The sequence below is a fragment of the Belonocnema kinseyi genome, chromosome 9 (assembly GCF_010883055.1).
Source record: "Belonocnema kinseyi isolate 2016_QV_RU_SX_M_011 chromosome 9, B_treatae_v1, whole genome shotgun sequence".
Taxonomy (NCBI): domain Eukaryota; kingdom Metazoa; phylum Arthropoda; class Insecta; order Hymenoptera; family Cynipidae; genus Belonocnema; species Belonocnema kinseyi.
The window spans coordinates 101289253-101311391 of record NC_046665.1 but is presented as its reverse complement, the minus strand read 5'-3'; the positions used below and the strand labels follow the sequence as shown (position 1 = coordinate 101311391).

At 29.2% G+C, this 22139-nt stretch overlaps 1 protein-coding gene across 3 annotated transcripts in view; it reads right to left on the bottom strand.

The window, feature by feature from the left end:
- Positions 1 to 801: 801 nt before the first annotated feature.
- Positions 802 to 22139, bottom strand: part of LOC117179939 (15-hydroxyprostaglandin dehydrogenase [NAD(+)]-like) — a 23373-nt gene continuing 2035 nt past the window's right edge. Inside the window, exons 1-9 of one of the 3 annotated variants that reach the window (XR_004467975.1) lie at positions 16834 to 16952; positions 16669 to 16713; positions 8163 to 8267; positions 6653 to 6779; positions 6272 to 6378; positions 3177 to 3350; positions 2128 to 2264; positions 1388 to 1632; positions 802 to 982 (exon numbers count right to left, since the gene is read on the bottom strand). Coding sequence is in view for 2 of the 3 variants with exons in the window: in XM_033372168.1 (XP_033228059.1) it covers positions 1494 to 1632; positions 2128 to 2264; positions 3177 to 3350; positions 6272 to 6378; positions 6653 to 6779; positions 8163 to 8255 (777 nt within the window). In the remaining variant the exon portion in view is untranslated. Of the gene's footprint in view, positions 983 to 1341; positions 1633 to 2127; positions 2265 to 3176; positions 3351 to 6271; positions 6379 to 6652; positions 6780 to 8162; positions 8268 to 16668; positions 16714 to 16833; positions 16953 to 22139 lie in introns of those variants that run through there. The other 2 variants (XM_033372168.1, XM_033372169.1) reach the window with 2 other exon arrangements.

Here is a 22139-nt window from a genome sequence, read left to right as displayed (position 1 = left end):
GACGCGGGAACGACCTACATTCAAAGGCACAATGCGGCACTAAGAGTGCTTTATTACCATCTCTGTCACTCTTACGGCATTAACCTTTATATCGCTCCTGTAAATGCTCCACGGAAATAGAGTCAAGTGTAAAGAATAGGAAGTGCCGTATATACTGGAACTTTATATTCTCGACAATTGTTTCTGTTGCTCACTCGAGTCCAGACATGGTTCTTCTTGACTTCGAGAAGCGAACCATGTTTGTTATCGAATTTTCGGCACCAGCTGACAAAAACTGTACCCGGAATATTCTGTTAAATTGATCGTCCTTATCATCGGCGCTCCTGGAGGTGCCAAGCTTTCACTTGCTAATGGCCTAAAAAGCATCCCTGCGTGTCAACAATATGCTAGAACACTTGCGGGAAAAATGCAGAAGGCGGTTGTCCTTGGGTTGCTCCGTGTTCTTAGGGTGCACGAGGCTTATGCTGGATCGTCGTATTGATTCCTTTACAGACTGTAACCAGCTATCTCACGGTCGTGAGACGTGGTTGTGGCTGAAATTTTACCGCGATTTCGCTGGAAGCGGTTGCAATTTTCCAGGTTAGCACCCGCTCCCGGCGAAATCCTGCGGTTGTCCTTATGACAAATTTTCAATTATATATATATATACAAAACTAACTCATTGAACTACCTTGGTCAATTAAAATACACTGCTATTAATAAATTTTCTATTTGTAGTTACATTAATTTTTTATTGCAAAGCTTTAATTGTCTTTAACATAAATACAAAAAATTAAAATTCAGGCATTAATTTCCTTAGTAATAATAACAAATCCACCAACAGTAATAAGTTACGCTGACAACATTGGAATGAAATTGTAATCTACAGTCAACTGTTTCTAAAGCTTTTTTTTAATTTATAGGGTCTGTGAAATTTTTCTAGTTTTCAAGAATTATCATTGAAACTCACAGAATAATATTGTGAACAATCTTCTTTAAGAATCTGTTAAAAATTAATACAATTTTTCCAGTATATATTTATAAATCGTCCTTTTCTGCAGAAGCGGCATATATTTAATAAACAATTTTTTTTGTCTTATAGGAAAAATAATTTGATATCTAAGAGAAATAAAAAAAGAAAAAACATTTAGCGGACCTTTAGCATAATAATTTATCATTATTATTATATTATTACAAAACTTATTTTTTGTTACTTAAATACTATGATAGGCCCAATAATTTTGTTTATAACTTTCCATTCACAATAAATATAAATTGTGTTCTTCTTTTCAAACAAAAAAATTATTTACCAAACTAATTTATTAAGATAGTTTCTTTCAAATCACTTTGATTTATAAATTGTTTACTATTCGTACTTAGAATTTTTTTATTCTATAACTTTGATTACCTTTAACATAAAGTTTTAAAATTCATGTATAGCTACTTGACGACTTTTTTACATGGAATGGTTTTCTTGGTTTATTATTATTTTTTCATTATTACTTTTATAACTTTCAATCAATTGGTACTCGGTTTTCTAAGTAATGAGGATTTTTGAAAGTAAATGCTGGTTCGTTGTTCTCAACTACCCACACTGCTCCATTTTTTCCTTTCTCAATCAATTTCACCACATATTCAGCAACATGTTCAACTCTGAAATAAACATTCAGGTTATATAATTTTTTTATATGTTTAACATACTGATTTAAAAAAGAATACTTTGATATATGAACCTAAATTTAGCAAAAATTTGTCTGAATTAAAAACTTTAATTAATCCGACTCTTGGTTTAGCCAGAGTGTCGATCGTTGCTTGCAAGGGGCTTTGTTACTAAAATGTGGAAATCGAAACGTAAACAGTCAGGGCCGCCGGAACCCTTTCCAATTGAAATGCATACTATTACGCAATATACTCGATTGAGTACTTGCGCACTGCGGTCATTTTGAGGCGAGAGTCGCAACCGTATCTAGCCCCTTGAGCTGAGAAACTAAGTGGGCCGGCAGTTTTTGGAATTGCCAAACCGCGAGCGGCTAAACCGAGAGCCGGGTGTATATATTCTTTAAATTCAGATAAACTTGCATTGAATCCTGATAAATTTATTGAATGCAAATTCACATGCAAATTTAGGGTAAAAAAGTTAAGATTCACCTTTGCATTATCATCTTAAAAGGACTATTTTTGTAGACTGATTCAAGATAATTATTAGATAAATCTCTAGTCATCCATGTGATCGTACAACCAGGGCACATTACTAAAATGCGAACCCCAGTTTCTTCATAAGATTCCTACAAAATTGAAAAAAAATATAACTTATATTTATTATTCAGAAATATTCAAAGTTTCCTTTCTAGGAATAATCCTCTAAGTGTAATTGAAATGATGAATTGTAGAATATACTTCAAGAGCATTAAATTAATTTTTTTAACTGCAGTTAAAAAATAGAATACAGTTATACTGTTTGTGACGGAATTTTAATAAGATCACTGTAAAATCCCAAAGAATAAATATCTCGACACTGTAAAATTCATGAAAAAAATTATCGATGGTTTATAATATTACCACATTGGAAAATTCTTGAATAATACAATTTGCGACAGAAACTGGCAGATTTATAAAATATCTGATTCTACAAAGTTCCCGAATTGAAATATAAAAAAAGAATAGATCATGATTATGCATTAGAAATATAATAATAAAATATTTTGGCAACAACATTTTTTGGTTGTTTAATGTATTTTTTTCAAACTTGTTTCAGTTAAAAATATTAATAATTGAGAACAATCATTTCCTAATGAAACAAGACAATACAAGTATCAAAATTTGTATTATAAGAGCAATAATTTATCAAAATACTATGCACATCTTCAAAAAAAATTTTTCAGAAATTAAGGATTTTTAAAAATGATTTTTATTTCAAATTTCTAAATTAATTCTAAGAAATAAATCAATTAGTTTTCAATGTTGGCGTAAGCGTTCGTGAGCTGCACATGGCGACATCGTGTCACACATGTGTTTATCTGAGTTAATCTAAGGATCTACAGTTTAAGGTGAGTTCCGGCCCACCAAAGCCCCGGTAGAGGTACATGGAAAAATTTTAATTGGTAACGGCACAGTATCGGGAATTTTACTTCTCGGAATATTTCTGTCGCCCCTATTTAATATGAATATTATATTATTTTCTAATTATTTAAATATACCTTTAGAGAAAGACTAAAACCAACTACTGCATGTTTTGTACCAGCATACACTGGAAATACATGCAGAGGTGCTACACCAGCAGTTGAAGAAATATTCAATATAGTTCCACCTTGACCACCTTTATGTTTTCCCATATGTTCCATAAATAAAAAAGTTCCACACACCATTGCTTTCTGTACACATATGAAAAGTTATACATTTACATCACTAAATATTGTAAAGATTTTTTTTATTACTAAAAACAGTGCAAACACTCCCGGTTTACAGAAGGACTCGCGATTAAAAATATTAAATTTTTTTTAAAGCGCCCCTAGGCATTACATTTTCAGCCCCACATCACCATTTCCTTCTTCAAATCTTTTAATACATATATTTGTCCATTAATTTTCAATTAAATCATCTGAGTCAAAAATTCATATTTTTTGTTGAAAACTTAAGTATTTTGTTGAAAATTCATGTATTTTATTGGTAATTAATCTTTTCTAATTAAGGATTCAACTATTTGTTGAAAATTCTTCTTTTGGCGACACATACAGGATCTTTGCAATGGTATTAATTTCGAAAGATTTTGAATTCGTTTGAGTGAACGTTCCTCATCACAGAAAAAACAGAAGATAAACTATACATCGATTTCCGACGAAAGATTCTCTGCAACAAAAATTAATTTCACAGGATAAACTTTACATAAATATCGGTTAAACTTTCTTTTGTTTTTCCATGAAAAACACATGTTTTCTGAAAGACGCGAAGTTGGCTAAACAAAACTTTATAGCTCTAAAAAATTTCCTGCAGCAAATTTTATTTTAAGTTTTTTCTGTGATCTGAGAAATGTCAAATACAGTGTTCTAAACAATTGTCCAGATATATATGTATGTGTGGAAATTTGCGTGTATGTCAAAACTTACCAAAGGATTTCTGAATAAATTTATCACTGTTTTTGGTAGTATCTTATAATATTTTAAAATAAGTTCTTATAGTAACAATTGTTTTCAGTAACCTATTTCAAAGTTGATGCAAGAATATTAAGGACTTTTAAAATTGAAGGTCAAAGAATCAACAACTGTAATTTGGTGATCGTTAATTCTCTTTTTTAAAGCTTCGGCCTTTATGAACAAATTTTCATGAAGTATTTCGTGCTTCGCGCTCCATTTTGTCAAAAATGCGAACTTTTTTACGTTAGGTTCAACTCTGTATCCTACAAAAATTTTTTTAATATATATCAATTCAATACATTTATATTATTGCAATTCATTATATGCATTAGTATTGAAACAAAAGTTAAAAAAAAAACTACGCATCCTATAAAAAATTATGAATAAAAAATTTGTAGCTCTTTGTTTGTCCAAAAATTAAATTTATTTTTGATTTAAATGCAGTTTTTTGTGAATATAAAAAACTACATGTTCTATAAAATATGATTTATAAAAAATTTGAAGTTCTCTTTTAGGTGCCCAGTTATTGGTGATTCATATTTCACCTTATCTTTTATGATAATCTCGGTGTTCGAAATTCAAGGTTTTTCTGCCTTTGACATTTTTCATGTCGTGCGTTGTTTGGCTTAAAATGTTCATTGCTGATACTTTTTCAAAATTTTGTAATTTCTATAACTTGGGAGTTTTTTTAAGTCATAAGAAGAAACGGTTAGTCTTTTAAGTAATATTAATTACACAGGACCATAAAATGGTTTTGGGAGTCTACTGGGATTCTAATAGGTATACTTTATATTTTTGGGGTCGCTGAGCCAGCACGTCAGGATTTTCAGTAACATTCAAAAAATGGTTAAAAACCTGAAATTTCTGCATACATTTCTTCCCCAAACCTGCAACTCCCAAATTAACAAGCCTCAAATCCAAAACCTAACTAGTCCCAAACCCAAAAATCCCAAACCCCAAAACAACAAGCCCTAAACCTACAAGCTCCATATCAACAAACCCTAAACCGTAAACCCACAAACTCCAAACCCCAAATTCACAAACCTCAAACCCACCGACCTCAATTCCACAAAACCTAATACCGCACATGTTATAATACCAATTGAGAAATTGTTATAATTCGGGGTTGGTGGATTTGGGTTTCGTTAGTTTGGGGTTTGTGGGTTTGGGCTTCGTGGATTTGGGATTGTTAGTTTGGGGTTTGTACGTTTGTGGGTTTGGGATTTGGGCTTTATGAGTTTGGGATTGTTGGTTTAGTATTTACACAATTGTGAATATTGAGCTTGTGGGTTTGGGGTTTGTAGGTTTGATGTTTGTAGGCTTGGGGTTTGTAAATTTGTGAATATGGAGGTTGTGAGTTTGTGGTTCGTTAGTTTAGCGGTTATTGAGTTTGTGGGTTTGGGGTTTGCACGTTTGTGAATATAGAATTTGTGGGTTTGGGATTTGTGAGTTTGAGGGTCGCGGTTTTGAGTTTTGTGGATTTAGGGTTCGTACGTTTGTGGATATGGAGCTTTTAGGATTGGGGTTTGTGGGTTCGGGGTTTGTATTTAGAGTTTGTGTGTTTGGAGCTTGTGGATTTGAGGTTTCTGAGTTTAGAGCTTTTTGATTTGGGGGTATTGGCGTACTGGCTCACTTCTGCGAATGGATTTGTGTTTAGCGACCCCAAAAACATCAAATATACCCATTATTATCCCAGGAGACTTTCAAGAGCATTTTTGAATTTTAAAAAAGTGGTCTCAAAAATTTGGAAAATGCTCTAATTTTTTAAATCTTCATCCAAACTGCTTTTTGAATTCAGGGGGTTTCAAAAAGTGCACATTTGAATAAAACTTGGGGGGGGGGTGCAATTTTACGCAAATCTAATATCTTCCCCGATGAGAGTTTAAAAATCAATTTTTATAGTCAAATGTTTTCATGCAAATACAGTGAAACTCTTCTGTAGCTCCGATTTCGGGGCTGACGGTGGATGGCAACTAACTCGTTATAGCCTGTTCCGCTTTTGTTTGTGCACGCCTGACTGGTCACCTGAGTGACAGCCACAGATCCCGCGCACCACGCGCAGCCCTGTTTCACCAACGTGCGGCGCGGCGTCAATTCTCGGAAAGGCTAAATAAGGGAGGGCTATTGAAGATTTTCACTGTAATTTAAAGTTATATACGAACGTAATTTATATCAATCATGAGTTCCCATTTAGTCTCATCGCCAATTCCAGCGTTATTAATCAGAATGTCCACTCGTTCATACAGGTCCATAATTTTTTTGAAGATTTCTGATGAAAACAAAATTACGGTTTTTCACAAAGTAAAATTTAACGAACCTACCCAGTCGGAAAAATTATGTATAGTTTATGCATAGTGTGAAGTATTATATATAATATTCATTAGTTTTATACATTTTTTGTATGAAACAAATGAATATTATATATAATAATTTACACTATATACATATAAACTATATATAATTTTTTCGCCTAGGAAAATTCATTTAATTAACTGAATTTTACATAAATTAAATTTAAAACAAAAGAATATTGATAAAAATACCAGTGAATTCCTCAGTTTTGGATACATCACAAACAAAAAATATGCTTCTGTTTTCACCAAAATCCTTTGTTAGACTTTCCACAGCTACTTCTCCCTTTGATTTGTCCAGATCCAGAATGATGACAAGCTATCAAATAAAAATACGTAATTGAATTTTGAATTAACAATAGGATGAATAAAAAAAATTTAGAAATAAAAACAGTTTAGCACGATCGATCAATATCCTGAGATTTCACGGGGCCAAAATAATTTTAAACTATTTTTTTTTTAGAATATCGAAAAAACCTTAACCAGTTATACAGTGGTTCCTCTATTGTCCTTTTTTTCTTTTTCAAAAAGTTCCCTCTTTTCCCCTATTTTCAAATTTTGATTTGTAATTGACTATACTTAGGGTGCCCAGATAAATTCCTATTTCAGGATTTTCTAAAATCTTCAAACGAATAACTCTAGGAATACATTTTTTTCGTGGGTGCAATAATTTTTTTTCAAACATGAAACTCGTGGGCAATAATTGTCACCGAATTAAGAATAATTTATTTGTGTAAAATAAGTCATCATTACAATAATTAGTTGAGTAAATTACATATTTTAAAAATTAAAATTTGCAAAAAAAATGTTGCAATGCACTGGATGATATGGCTTAATTATTTTTGGAGGTATTTGAATATATTTGGTATATGCATTGCTTATTAACCAAAATTTAGTTTTTAAAATTTATTTCCTGAATAGTTTTCAGATTTGAACAGTTTTATTGATTAAAAAATTGTATATGTACTAGAAATAATTATTTTAATTGCAGACAGGAAATTATTGATAATTTATAGATAAATATTTCTTTAGAAGTTTCATATTAAGCAAAAAGATTAGAGCTGAATTTGACAACCAAAAATAAAAATTTATCATAAAATTGTTGCTTTATTGTGTTAAATGTCCTTTCTCACGCCACAAATTTTTCGAGAAGTAACACTTTTAGTTTTAAAGAAAAATTCTAAAGCTTAAAAGAGAAGATTAACTCATAAAAGTTGCATGTCCCTATAAAACTAATTTTAGCGACACTTAAATATATTTTATAAAATACTGGAAACATCAGTTTTTTTATCCTCGGCTTTGACCACAATTTTTATAAAAAAATGTCCTTTTCCCCTTATTATAAAATAATTTTGTGCTGTAAGGTCTGTGCAAATTTTTATTCTTTTTTTTATCGACCTAATATTTTTAAATTGTTGAATTCTAAAGAACTTTTCGTTTGAGTTCGATCTAGCGGAAAATACCAAGAAACTTAAATAAAGTTTATAAGCTATGGGATGATGCTAAAAAAAATTGATATTAATGCCGATTACAACAAAGGCAGTATTTACGATTTTTTAAAAATTATGAGATAAAATAAAATAAATAAAGAAATGATAGGGCTTACTTTTTTCTATTCACTGTGATAAATAATATACTAATTTTATTAATAAATTTGTTTTATTTATATAAATTTAATATTGGAATATACTTCTTAAATTACCTTCACTCCTTTTCGCAATAATTCTTGAACAACGGAGAATCCTATTCCACTTGCTCCTCCAGTTACAATTGCAGATTTATCTTTCACTTCCATTTTTCGCTAAAACTGTTAAAAAACTTTTAAATTAAATTCATAAAAAACATTAAAAGTTGCGTGCTTTTAATTTGGAAACATTAAAAAAAATGTTCAACACGCAACGTTAGAAATTAAACGTATCCTAACTTCGTTTAATACTGAAAAGAATGTTAAATTACCAAGAATTTTTTATATGTTTCAAAATTCCAGCATTTCAATGTTAATTGTAAAATTAAAAATTATAAAAGGAAAAATGGAAAATTCAGTGTTCAACAGTAAATTTCAGAAATGTCCACGTTTTGAGACCCTCTGAATCCGAAAAACAGGTTTTTACGAATATTTCTGCCTGTATGTATGTATGCATGTCTGTCTGTGAACACGATACCTTTTAAAAAAATTAATCTATTAGATTTTCCTTTGGTACACTCGTTTAGTGTCCTAAACTAAAGGTTAAGTTCGTCAGCCAGCCATTTTGGATGAAAATTCAAAAAGTGGGCACATTTTGAATATTTTTGAGACCACTTTTTCAAAAATTCTCTGTACGATTAGTCAAAGTGTTCAAAAAATTTAAAAATTTATCCTAATGACTTTTTTCAAAAAATCAAAAATTACTGGAGTTATAGCATTTTCAAAATCCAAAAAAACAAATTAAAGTGAACAATTTAGGCCAAACAATGCACGATACGAAAAAAAGTCTGGAGAAGAAAAACGTTGCTTTTTGAAAGCCCTACAAGATTATAATAACAACTTTTTCAATTTGGTCGAAAAGTTGAAAATTCCAAATTTGATCGTACAAAAAAATTTGAAACCACATTTTTTTAAGATGTAAAAATTCTATACACGGTTGTTCATAGTACTTAAAAGTTAAACAATTTATCCTTCTGACTTTTTTCTATAAAAAGAAAATTGTCAGAGTTAGAGCATTTTCAGAATCCAAAAAAACAAAATAAATTGAACATTTTAGGCCAAACAACGCATGATATGAAAGAAAGTCAGGAGAAGAGAAACTTTGCTTTTTGAAAGCCCTACAATATTATGATAACAACTTTTTTAATGTGGTCGAAAAGTTAAAAATTCCAAATTTGATCGTACCAAAAATGTTTGAAACCACATTTTTTCAATATTTAAAAATTCTATGTACGGTTGTTCATGGTACTCAGAACCTCCACCAATTTATCCCCATGCCTTTTTTCTATAAAAAGAATATCATCAGAGTTAGAGCATTTTCAAAGTCCAAAAAAACAAACTAAAATGAACATTTGAAGCCAAACAACGCATGATATGAAAAAAGTCAAGAGAAGACAAAATTTGCCTTTAGAAAGTCCTACAGGACTATGATAACAACTTTTTTAATTTGGTCGAAAAGTTGAACATTCCAAATTTGATCGTACCAAAAATAATGAAAAATTCAAAAATTCCATTTTTTTGTCAAACTATGCAAGATACGAAAAAAATGAAAAAGCTCAAATTGCGCGCCCTGGAAAGAACTACAAATTTATAATGAATCACTTTTCAAAATAAGCTAATAAAAAAATGAGACAAAAATTGTTCATCCATAAAAGAGCTATAATTTTTGATAGAACACGTAGTTTTTGCTTTAGTCGTAAAAAATAACATTCGAAATAAAAATATTAAATTTGTTTGAAAAAACGACACAAGGTATGAACTTGAATTACCAGACAAAAGTTGTTCGCCTAAAAAGATCGATAAATTTATTATGAATTATTTTTCGATAGGTCAAGTAGATTTTGTTTTAATCGTAAAACATAAGATGAAAAATGCCAAAATTAACTTTTTGGAAAAAGCACAGAAAAAGACGAAAGAAGACCTAGGCTCCTATATAGGATCCTATATAGGTTCCTGTATTAGACCCCATGCAGATTCGCAGTAGTTTTTATTTAAGCGTAAAAAACAACATTAAAAATAAAAAAAATTATAAAAGCAAGGAAACAAAAATTATTATGATTCAATTTTTATGCATATTATGAATAGTAATGATATACATTTATTGAAATGATACATGTTCCAGAGCAGCTTAGAATACAATTTAAAGCAAAATAAGAAACTAATACAAAAATAATCCTGATAAATACAATTTGCTTTTTATTTTGCAATATTTTAATAAGAAATGCCTGGCAGAGTTACATAAAAAATGTATCATAATTGATATAAAAGCGTTGTGCATAATGTAGAAAAATTGACAGGTTGGAGAAAATCGAGTACGAAGCACGAGATACGTGATGAGAATGTGTTCGTTAAAGCCAAAAGAGCTTTAACAAAAGAGAATTCAAAATCACAAAATTACAGTTGTCGGTTCGTTCACCTTTGATTTTAAAAGGTATGTGCTCGAATGCAGAAGAAATGCAAAGAATAAGCGCGGAGTGCGATTGCCCTCAGTCGCGTGCCGTAGGTGCGCTCAAACTCTCGAGCTAAGCTTTTTTAACGAAAGAGAATTCACAATCACAAAATTACAGTGATGGATGTTTTCAGTCTTAATTTTAAAATGTTTGCGCAAGAATGTGCGAAAATATAAAGACTGAACGCGTAGCGCAAGGTAAATACATAATTGAGCGCGAAGCGCAAGATAAATACAACATCGAGCGCGAAGCGCGAGAACTAACAGGCGCGCACGCAGCGCGCCACGAGAATGTGCCCGCGTAGCGGGCAGATTTAAAAAAATATATTTTGATTTTAAACAACCCAATTTTTAACTCTTAAATTTCATATCGTTTAATTTTTAACACTTTATTATAATTATTATCCATTCTTGTAATCTTGCAATTGAATATTTTTTGGTTTTAAATGATTTCTTTTTTTTAGGTATCAAATAAAAATTGAAGAATTTTATGATGTGACATTAAAAATACAAAAAAAAATACAAACAAGATCAATATGATTATAATTTTTGAAATTGCACAAAATAGTTAAATTTTTAAGCCAAGATGACGTATTTTTGTGAAAACGGTTGAATTTCAACAAAATATTTGGTTAAAAATCAAGAGAGATGACATTTGTACCATGGAAACCAATTTTTTATCCAATAGGAATTTTTTTTTTCAAAAAGTAGAATCTTAAACAAAAGGGTTCAATTTTCTGCCAAAAGGATGACTTTTTAACAAAAAGTCGAAGTTTTAACTAAATAATTAGAATTTCCACAAGATAGTTTAAATCTTCAACTATAGTCCATGAATCATGAATCTTCAAGTAAAAAATGAATTTTCAACAAATAGATTAATAGTAAACCCAGTACTTGAATTTTCAATACAAAAAATCAATTCACAACAAAAAATATAATAATAAATATTGGTCGAGGATACGTGTACCGAAATTTCGGTACAAGCGGCCAGACCGAAAACAGTATAATATAATATATAAAAACCATACGAGATTTGTATTGTAAATAAAAAATAGTCGAATTAAACCGAAAATACACATTTTTAGCAAATTGTTGAATCCTTAAACAAAACAGATAAATTCTTAACCAGACCGTTGCAACTTTATTCAAAAAAGATTTTTAAAAAGATACAAATACTTGGTAAAATGTTACGCTATTTGTTAAAAATTCAAGTATTTGTTTAGGATTGAACCACTTTTTTAAAAATTAAGTTTTTTGTTGAAAATTAATTTTTTGTATTCATAATTTAAATATTACATTTTTGCTTCAAAATTGAACGTTTTAAGTTTTAAATTGAACTATTTGGTGAAAAAATATATTTTTGGTTTCAAATTCAATTATTTTGCAAAGAATACGCATTTTTACGTTCAAATTAATTTTGGATGGTAAATATTTTAATATATAATTTATAAACTTAAAACGTTCAATTTTGAAGCAAAAATATAATATTTAAATTTTGAATAAAAAATATTAATTTTCAACAAAAACTTAATTAAAGAAAAAAGTAGTTCAATCTTAAACCATTAAACGAATTTTTAACAAATAGTGTAAAATTTAACCAAGTACTTGGATTTTCAACCAAAAAATATGAAAGCTTTGTGAAAAAATCAATAGTTGAATTTTTTACTAAAAAAGTTCGATTTCCAACCAAAAATGCAATATTTAAATTTTCAGGGAAAAAATTCATTTTGAACTACAAAAAATACAAATTTTAAACAAAATTGTTCGGTCTTAAGAAAATAAATTAAATTTGTAAACAATTAGTAAAACTGCCAACCAAGTAGTTGAGTTTTCAACCAAATTATTGAATTTAAAACGAAAATTAAATATTTTAATTTACTGTTCACAAAATTGAGCTTCGAAAACGACCAGGTTTGGCGCAAAAATAAGACAGTTAAATTTACAGTCCAAAATATTAATTTTGCACGAAAAAACACGAATATTTAACAAAACTAGAAGCTCTTACGCGCGCTATGCGTGCGACCCACTGCTTTCATTGTAATTATTCTATTTGGAAATTAAGTTCAAGAAAATACCACGATAATCATTTTTACTTTAATAACTTCTATTTATACACGACTTCGCATGGGTACCATATACGACGAAAGACCGGGTTGTGCACTCGAATTTTGAAACCCCGACTAAACTCGGGAGGTGGTTTTTTGCAGTTTTCCTCTCATCGGACCAAATGTTTAGGCGAATACGAGTACTTCGGGCAAACTCGTATGTAGCTGCATTGTAACTAAATCTTAGTTTAAAAAATTGACCCTATTCGTTAGAAGATAGCCAAATTCTAAACGTTTTATGAAACTTCTTTCAATAATTATTAATTAATAATTCTGGTAAATTTAACAAATAACCTAGAAAAGAGGCATCACAAAGACAATCTTAGTTAACTTCGTAAATAAATTTGAATAATACCCAACTCTCAATATGTTTATGAAAATTGTTTGAATGATTAATAATTATTATAAATTTACAATGTTACGTGGAAAAGGATCATCGAAAGACATTCTTAGTTCATTCCGTAAACAAATTATGCCTCTTCCTTGAAAAATAGCCAAGCTATAAATATGTTGATAAACTTTTTTTAAATAATTAATAGTTTTATATTTTCAAAGCATCAGAGAAAAAAAAATCATCGAAAAGATATTTTTAGATAATTTTGGTAAAAAGTGAAGCCTACTCGTAGAAAGAAAAGCAAACTCTTAATTTTTCAATTTAAATTCTTTCAATAATTAATAGTTCTTGTACATTTACAAAAAAAACTTAGAAAAGAGTCACCGAATAGACACTCTTAGTTGACTTAGAAAACAAATTGATTCGTTGGATAAAGGCCCAACTTTAAATTTTTTAAGTAAAATTGTTTAAATAATTAATAGTGTTTGTAAATTTGCAAAGCAATATAGAAAACAGTCACCGGATAGATATTCTTAGTCAGCTCCGTAAACAAATTGACTTGTAGAAAAAAGGACAAACTTTTAATTTTTTATTTAAAATTGTTTAAATAATGAATAGTTCTTGCAAATTTACAAAGCAACATAGAGAAAAGTCATCGGATAGACATTATTAGTTTAATTCGAAAACAAATTGATTCCTAGAATAAAGGCCAAACTTTAAATTTTTGAAGTAAAATTGTTTAAATAATTAATATTGTTTGTAAATTTGCAAAGCAAAAATGATTTTAAAAAGCAAAAGAATAAAAAAATAGACATTGTTAGTTAACTCCGTAAACAAATTGACTTGTAGAAAAAAGAGCAAACTCTTAATTTTTTAATTAAAGTTGTGTAAATAATTAATAGTTCTTGTAAATTTACAAAGCAACTTAGAAAAGAGTCATCGGAAAGACACTCTTAGTTGACTTCGAAAACAAATTGATTCGTTGGATAAAGGCCAAACTTTAAATTTTTTAAGTAAAATTGTTGAAATAATTAATAGTATTTGTAAATTTGCAAAGCAATATAGAAAAGAGTCAGCGGATAGACATCCTTAATCGACTCCGTAAACAAATTGACTTGTAGAAAAAAGGCCAAACTCTTAATTTTTTTATTAAAATTGTTTACAAAATTAAAAGTTCTTGTGAATTGACAAAGCAACATAGAAAAAAGTCATCGGATAGACATTATTAGTTGACTTTAAAAACAAATTGATTCGAAGGACAAAGGCCCAACTTTTAATTTGTGAATTAAAATTGTTTAAATAATTAATAGTTCTCGTAAATTTGCAAAGCAATATAGTGCAGTTTAACTTTCAACCAAGCAGTTAAATTTTAAATCAAGAAGATTATTTTTTTGACGAAAAAGACTAATTTGCAAAAAAATACATAAATTTGCAATAAAATAGTTGGATTTTCAAGTAAAAATGATAAAATTTCACTCTAAAAAACGGAATCTGAACAAATATTTTGTTTGATAACAAGTATTTTAGATCAACGTGTTATGCAATTATTTTTCTACATTGCTCTTTTCAATTATGTTCCAGAAAAATCATTCGATTCTTAATAACGATAAAAAGCAGCTTATTTTATGCATTAAGTAATATTCTCTAAAACTTTGCCCAATTAGGTAGGATAATATACAAACATATTTGCCGTTCTCATTATTTTGAAATGAAGCCTAACGATTGAGAAATTGATTTTGAAACGAAATTCTTCTTTCGAAATAAAATTCGATGAAGTCTTAAAGAATTTCCTAGTGGACAAAATGAGGACTCAATCATTGACATCCGATGGTATTTATAAATTAAACTTCAGCATCAATCATTTTTTCAATATTATTTGCATTTCTTTTATAAAAAAGAAAGATAATCTTTTTTATAAAGTCTACAATGCAGCTGTGTCTCTTCTTTGAATGTGAATGAATTTCACATTTTATCGCTTTTATTGCCTACGTCAGGAATTTTTATGTGTCATATTAGATTGCATAAAACTTGAACGTAACTTAAAATAATCAAAAAATTATGAACCTTTAAGATGCAATGAATCAAACGATTGTTAAACATTTTGGAATATTTTAAACCTAATAATTCTTTATTTAAAATACCCATTTCTGGTTTAAACCGTTAACATTACTTAAATTGTTAAAATTGGTAATCCTGCTGACGATTTTTTTTATAAATACTAATTTCCGGTGAAAAAAGTAACACAAACCACATTTTTTTAGAAATATTAAGTCTTCTTCAAAACTTGAAAATTTTATATTAAAGTTCTTTTTTGAAATGACTAAATTTCTGCGAGAAGAACTTAAATAGAGAATGTAAAATATTTTCAATAATTAATTAAATATTTTAAATTTGTAGTGTAACCGGACAATAATATTAAAAACGAAAAAATTTCCCCAATTCGCATCAGCTTTTCGATGATTTTTCTTATTAAAAGGAATTATTTCTAGATACAATTTTCAAAATTTAAATTTAAGATATAAGGTGTCAAAAATAATATTTCGAACCAGAAATTTTGTCAAATTTTGTCATGAAATAACGTCTCAACTTCGACGTCATTTTAAAGGGACATGTACCGCGTAGAAAAACAGTGCGCGAAGGTCGAAGTAGCGAACGCGCATTTCCCGCGGCCTTCAGTGTTCACTTTAACACTTTACGGAACCCGGCCGGTGAAGTACCCCACTGAATTATTTTCCATAATTTTGATGATACAAATTTATTAAGTTATTTATTATTCGTTGATAGCACAGTTATCCAGAATAAACAAAATCCTTAATATTAAATAATTTTCAGAAACAGCAAGGAGAGCCAATGGGATGCTCACTTCTGGGTCGAAAGTTATTTCTGACGTTCTTGAAGTAATTACTTTGTAGTTCATTTCTCTTGCGAGAATAGTCCCACCTAATAGTTTAGTTTGGAACTAACTACATATATCTTTACAAAAAAATTCTAGAAAGAAATAAAAAAATAGTTTTTTCAATGACTAAGTTGCTACAGATCAGGTAATTTTCGAAAGTCACGGAAAATCTGATAGCGTTAGGGAACTTTCGAAAAACTATAGTTGAAGTTAATTTTATTATTATAGTTAAAATCGCAACTATTTTGTTGAAAATTAATATTTTTTGATTGAATTCAACCCTTTTTGGTACTCAATCAACACGTTAGGTCAATATTCATTCGAATATCGGTCCACGTGATTGAAAGTTTACGATCAATTCGCATCTGTGACCGTAAATGCGATCAATATCTTATCGTTTGCGTGGACTCCACGTTACGCAGTTTTTGGATCGAAAATTGATCGGTTCCTTGAAACATTTTCGAGTCTACGAAAGCCATTCATCGTGGAACGATATTTGACCGAATAAGTATTTATTGCACAGGTGTTCAAAGCACACGTTTGTTCAATTTTCGATCAAATATTGCCCTACGCAAACGAATTGAGGGGGGGGGGGGGTTGCAATGACCAAACATGCTGGATTTTCGTGAAATAAAATTAATTCAAGGTCGAGTAGATATTACGATAATATTTATTTACCGCGATACATTCAGGTTATTCAATTATACTTCTATTTTTAAAATAATGAGGCAGAAACTCACGTTTGCCAATCGGTGGTTAAACCAGGATAAAACGTGCCTATGAACCTGAAAAATAACCTTTACATTAGGGGTTATATTTTTCTTGTGCCAAATATTTATTTCCTATCAATGATATTCTGATAATTGACATCGATTGAAAATCTATTAATAGGTTTATTAACTTACCAAATTCGAAAAATCGCCTAAGAATCGACTAGATTTTCGACTAGTCTTGTTTCTTTTCCCCCAAGAGGACAGGTTCAGCCAACGCCTATGAGTGATCGCGCACACATGACAACATGACAACACGCTTTCATCTCATGATCCAACCCACTTATGTTCTAGTCAAAGAGCGTCCGTTTTTATCATAATTACGCATAACAGCTCTGCGGCCATGTTGCGCTCGTCGACGCGCTAAATTTGATTACTTGAATTATGGTTAGGCTTTTCAATTATTAAAAATTGTGATTTCTGTGTGATTTAAATTAACTAAATGCGACAGTAAGCAGAAAATCAGTATACAACTTTATTATCCAGTGTTAAAATAAGAAACAGAAAAGCTGAATATCATTCGTATGAAAAAGTTTTTTGGTACCAGGCAAAATTAAATAGAAATGTGAGATACTATTTACTATTATGCTAAAAAATAGTAATTACGAATAAACAAGTATCCACAATATCTCAATTCTAGATCGTTTAACTTGAAATTGAAACGAAATGAAGCCACCAATATGCGATCAACATTCTACCAATTTTTCGACGCACGAGTATGACCAAAAGTCGATCGTTTCTGTGACCACAACAGCAATCAATATTAGGCCGAAAGAATCGAGAAAAAATTCACCATATTTCGATCGTTTTTCAAGCATTCCGAAACGGAACCCCCCCGTCACGATTGAATTTTGCTCAAATTTCTATCTATTCTCATGACTCCAAAGCTTGGAGTAAGAATTGACTTGAAAAAGACTCCTTTTTAGTTGAAAAGTTAACTGCTTATTTGAAACTGGAACTACTTTGTTAAAATTAATTTATTTGGTTGACAATTCATCGTTTTAGTTGACAAACTAAAACATCTTTAAAAAATATATTTTTATTCAAAATTTAATTATTTTGTTGAAAATCAATAATTTTTAATGAAAATTTAACTTGTACACGTTTGGTTCAAAATTGATCTTAAGTTGAAAATTCAAATATTTCGTTAAAAATTCCTATATTTTATTGAAAATTCGAATTTGTGTAAGAATATTTAAGCTTCTTGGTGACAAATTCCTCTCTATGGTTAGAAATTCCTTTACAAAATAAAATATTTGCTTGAAAATTCATGTACTTTTGTTAAAAATTCGTCTATTTTGCTAGAAAATTCATCTTATCGGTTGAAAATTAGTTTTTTCTTATTTAGGATTAATCTTTTTAATTGAAAATATAACTGTTTCATGTTTGGTCGAAAATTTATCTTTTTTGATAGAAATTTCATCTTCCTGATTAAAAATTATACTATTTCGTTGAAAATTGACTTTGATTTTATTGAAATTAAGTTTTTTTACTGAAAATTCAGTTCTTCTATTTTTAATTGAAATTAGTTGAAACTTTATTATTTTGGTAAAAAATTAATTTGTGTGGTTCAAAATTGGTCTTTTTTGTTGAAAATTCGTTTCTTGTTTAGTTAAAAATTTATTTCACCGAATTCAGAATGTAAGAATTACTTTTTTTGCTGAAAAAAATATTTAATTACAAATTCGTTTTTTTTTTCATTAATCTTTTGGGTTGAAAATGTCATTATTTGATCCAAAATTTATATTTTTTGTTGAAAATTCATCACTGTAATTAAAAATTATTATCTTTGGCTGAAAATTCGTTTTTTAGTTAAAAATTAACTTTTTGAAATGAAGATGTAATTATTCCATTTTTGCTTTATTTATATTTTCAGTTTGAAATGAATTACTTTTGCTGAAAACTCTTTTTTTTTTAATTTACTTTTCAGACAGCAAATATTAATATTCTAGTTTTGGTTTGTAAATTTATCTTTTTTTATTTGAAAATTTATATATTTTATTGAAACTGAATCTTTTTGCCAAAAAATGCATTTTTTGGGGTTTAGAATTGAATTATTTTGTAAAAAATGATTTTTTTTTAGTTGAAAATGGATTGTTTACCTGCAAATTTAATTCTACTATTTTTGGTCAATAATCATTTCTTTGGACAAAAAAAAAGAAACTATTTTTTTTTAATTTCTTTTTTTTTTAGTTGAACATTTATTTTTCTAACATCCTAACTATTCTATTTTTGTTTGAAAATTAATACTTTATAGATGAAAATTCATGTACTTCGTTGATTATGAGACCTTTTTTATAGAAAATTAATCCTCTGGGTTAAAAGTTCAACTATCTGCTTAAAAATTCATATTTATGGTTTGAAGAGTTATAATGTAATTAAAAATTCATTTCACAGGTTCAAAATTTATCTTTTTGATTTTAAAACTCAACTCAAAAGTTTTAAAATAAGCAAAGCACTGTTTAATGCGAATTTTTCGAAGTTTTCTATTACTTTTGCTTCTTTCACAATTTAAATCAAGCCTCATTTAATAATTTAAAGCGACAAAATTTTCCGCTAAATTTAAACAATGTATTTATTATTAATCAAAATAGAAATACAATTTTTTTAATCCTAATTCAAAATGCTTATAAATGCTCCTTAAATTCTCAAAACACATAAAGATCGAGCATATTCTCCAGCATATTCTCATGCTCATGAGAATTTCTTCCAGCACTTAAACTCTTTAGAACACAATGCAGCATCTTCTATGAAGAAATATAAGACGCAACGTTTTTTATTTGAAACTTTTTTTTCGATGTAGATCATTCCGCAATCCGTGAAAATAGAAATCAACATTCTTGATCAAGTTAGCTCTTGAAATAACAGAAAATACTTAACGTCATTGCACAATAGATGGAAAATAATTTTTATTTTATTTTTAAATTAAATTTTGTTCAGGAAAAATATCTACTTTCTTGGCTCCACTAGGAATCGAATCACAAAATTTCCGATTACCGATCGGGTGCTTTTCTGTCAAGCTGTTCGAGAGATCGACGAAGAATCTTTTTTTCAGAAATACATGCCTTTTTAATTCAGGTCTTATATTTTTGATACTATTATTTTTAATGTAACTAATGTATCATAAATGTAACATCTGGCTTGAGATAGAATGTATTTCTGAAAAAAGATTATTCTTTCGATCCATCTAATAGCTTAACGGGAAAGCACCCGACTGGCAAACGGAAGTTCTGTAGTTCAATTCCCAGTTGGAGCGAAGAGAGTAGATCTTTTTTCAGAAAAAAATTCATTTTAAAATTTAAAAAAATTATTTTTCATCTTGTCTGAAATTACGTTAAGTATTTTCTGTTATTTGAAGTTTTAACTTGATCGATAGTATTGATTTCTATTTTCGCGGACCTTGGAATGATATCCTCACTGATTGATGATAATTATAGCTGATAAGATAATTATCATAGCGTGTATTTCTGAAAAAAGATTCTTCTTTCGATTTCTCTAATAGCTTCACGGAAAGGCACCCGAACGGCAATCGGAAGTTCTATGGTTAGATTCCCAGTGGAGCTTGGAAAATAGATCCTTGACCAGAAAAAAATTTATATTTTTAATAATAAAATTAAAAAAGTAAAAAATAAATTTCATACAAATTAAATTATTTTTTAAAACTCAAACTGTCATAATTTAGGCAAATATTATTGAAAATATTTGAAATTTAGTACACATACGCAGTGTACTCTAGTGACACCTAAAAAATGAAGAGAAAAAATTTAACCCTCTATGTCAGTACTAATATGTACGCTGTCTGATGTGCTCAATACTCGCGGAGCTATCGTTGGCGGAATGGAATGCTTTCTTATAAAATACCTAAATCCGCCAATTTTCAATGAATCGATTTAAAAGTTAGCATAAATCTTCCTTAAATAGTGAGGAATAAATATCTAATTGCAGGCTTTTTAATTTTCAAGTTCTTTCCATACTTTTTGTCAGTAAAACTAAAAAAAATGGTTACCGTCTGGCCTCAATTTGCAATTAATTATTATTGAATACGAGGCTACCTTAATTTTTACCTTATTTTTAGGTATTGATGGAGTATAATGCGGGTGTACATCAAATTTCAAACAGTTTCAATAATATTTGGCTGAGTTATGATAATTTAGCTTTTTAAAAATATTTGAACTTGAAAAATTTATTTATTTTTTAAATATTATTATTAAAAATATTCAAAGAAAAAATACTTTTGATATAAAAAAGTTGTTTTTCGTCATTCTTTCAAAACCCGTATTTTAAAAAAAATTTTATTTTGAACTTCAAAGTTAGTTATCACGAGTCGCTTGGATCCTTTTACTATAGCTTTTTCGATCGCTCGACCTCTTATTGCATCCGGAAGATTGCATCGACCCGCTGTTTTTCAAGTCATATATATTATTTAATATTTCATATATTTTTGAAATTCTACCCTGGCGAAAACATTTTTTTAAGAAAGCACAAAAAACTAAAACCATTTTACAGGAATCTAAAAATAAATACAATAAGTTACAACTAAAATTTTAGGAAGGTATAACTTTTTCAATTATTGGGACGAATTTGATACTTTTCTGTATTTTATTGTATATTGTTTCATTTTATTGTACTTTCAATTCCATAACTGAATTTACAAAAAAATAAGGCTAAAACAATGTACAGGTTTTTTCATCCAAAAAATTGTTCTTTTTCGACCTAGAATGACAAATATTGAGCATATTGCCATGGGATAATTTTAAATTAAAATGTTTGCATAATCACTATTACAAAAAAGCTTCTACGCTTAAACTTTAAAGGAATAGTAGAATATTAAAAGACAATAATAAATAATCGTTATGAAACAGCAAAACGTCTAAAGTTTTTTCTCCAAATATATAACAATCGATTGGACTCCATCCCGTGTAGAAATTATGTCCGGGTTCGGGCCGGATTCCGGCAGGGTTGCCTTACTTGTATCCGGATTCTGGTCAGACAGCCCGGTCGGATTCTGGTTGGTTTCGTCACGCTGCGCTGGTCGAATCCGGGCCGGATGTACCCAGTCGGCTCCCGGCCGGGTTACCCGATCGGATCCCGGATATAAATAGGGTAACCCGGTCGGAATCCGATCGGTTTTTGACTGGGGTCCTCGATCGCATATTACTGAAGCCTTTTTACCACAACGAACATATTCTACGAACTGGCAGAGATAAGAATCTTTGTCGACACTTATTTCCACCTGTAAAAAGATGTTGGAATTTCAATTTAAGAACTGCATAAATATATTAACTACAAACATTGATTTAATGTAAGTACTAAAATATAGGTTATGATCCTTAAGTTTGTGTAAGAAATTGCATTGTAAGAAATTAAATTTAAATTGCATAACAAATTTACCTTAAGCGTAATTTAGTTTGCATAGGTTTTTCTACAAGAGATAAAATAAA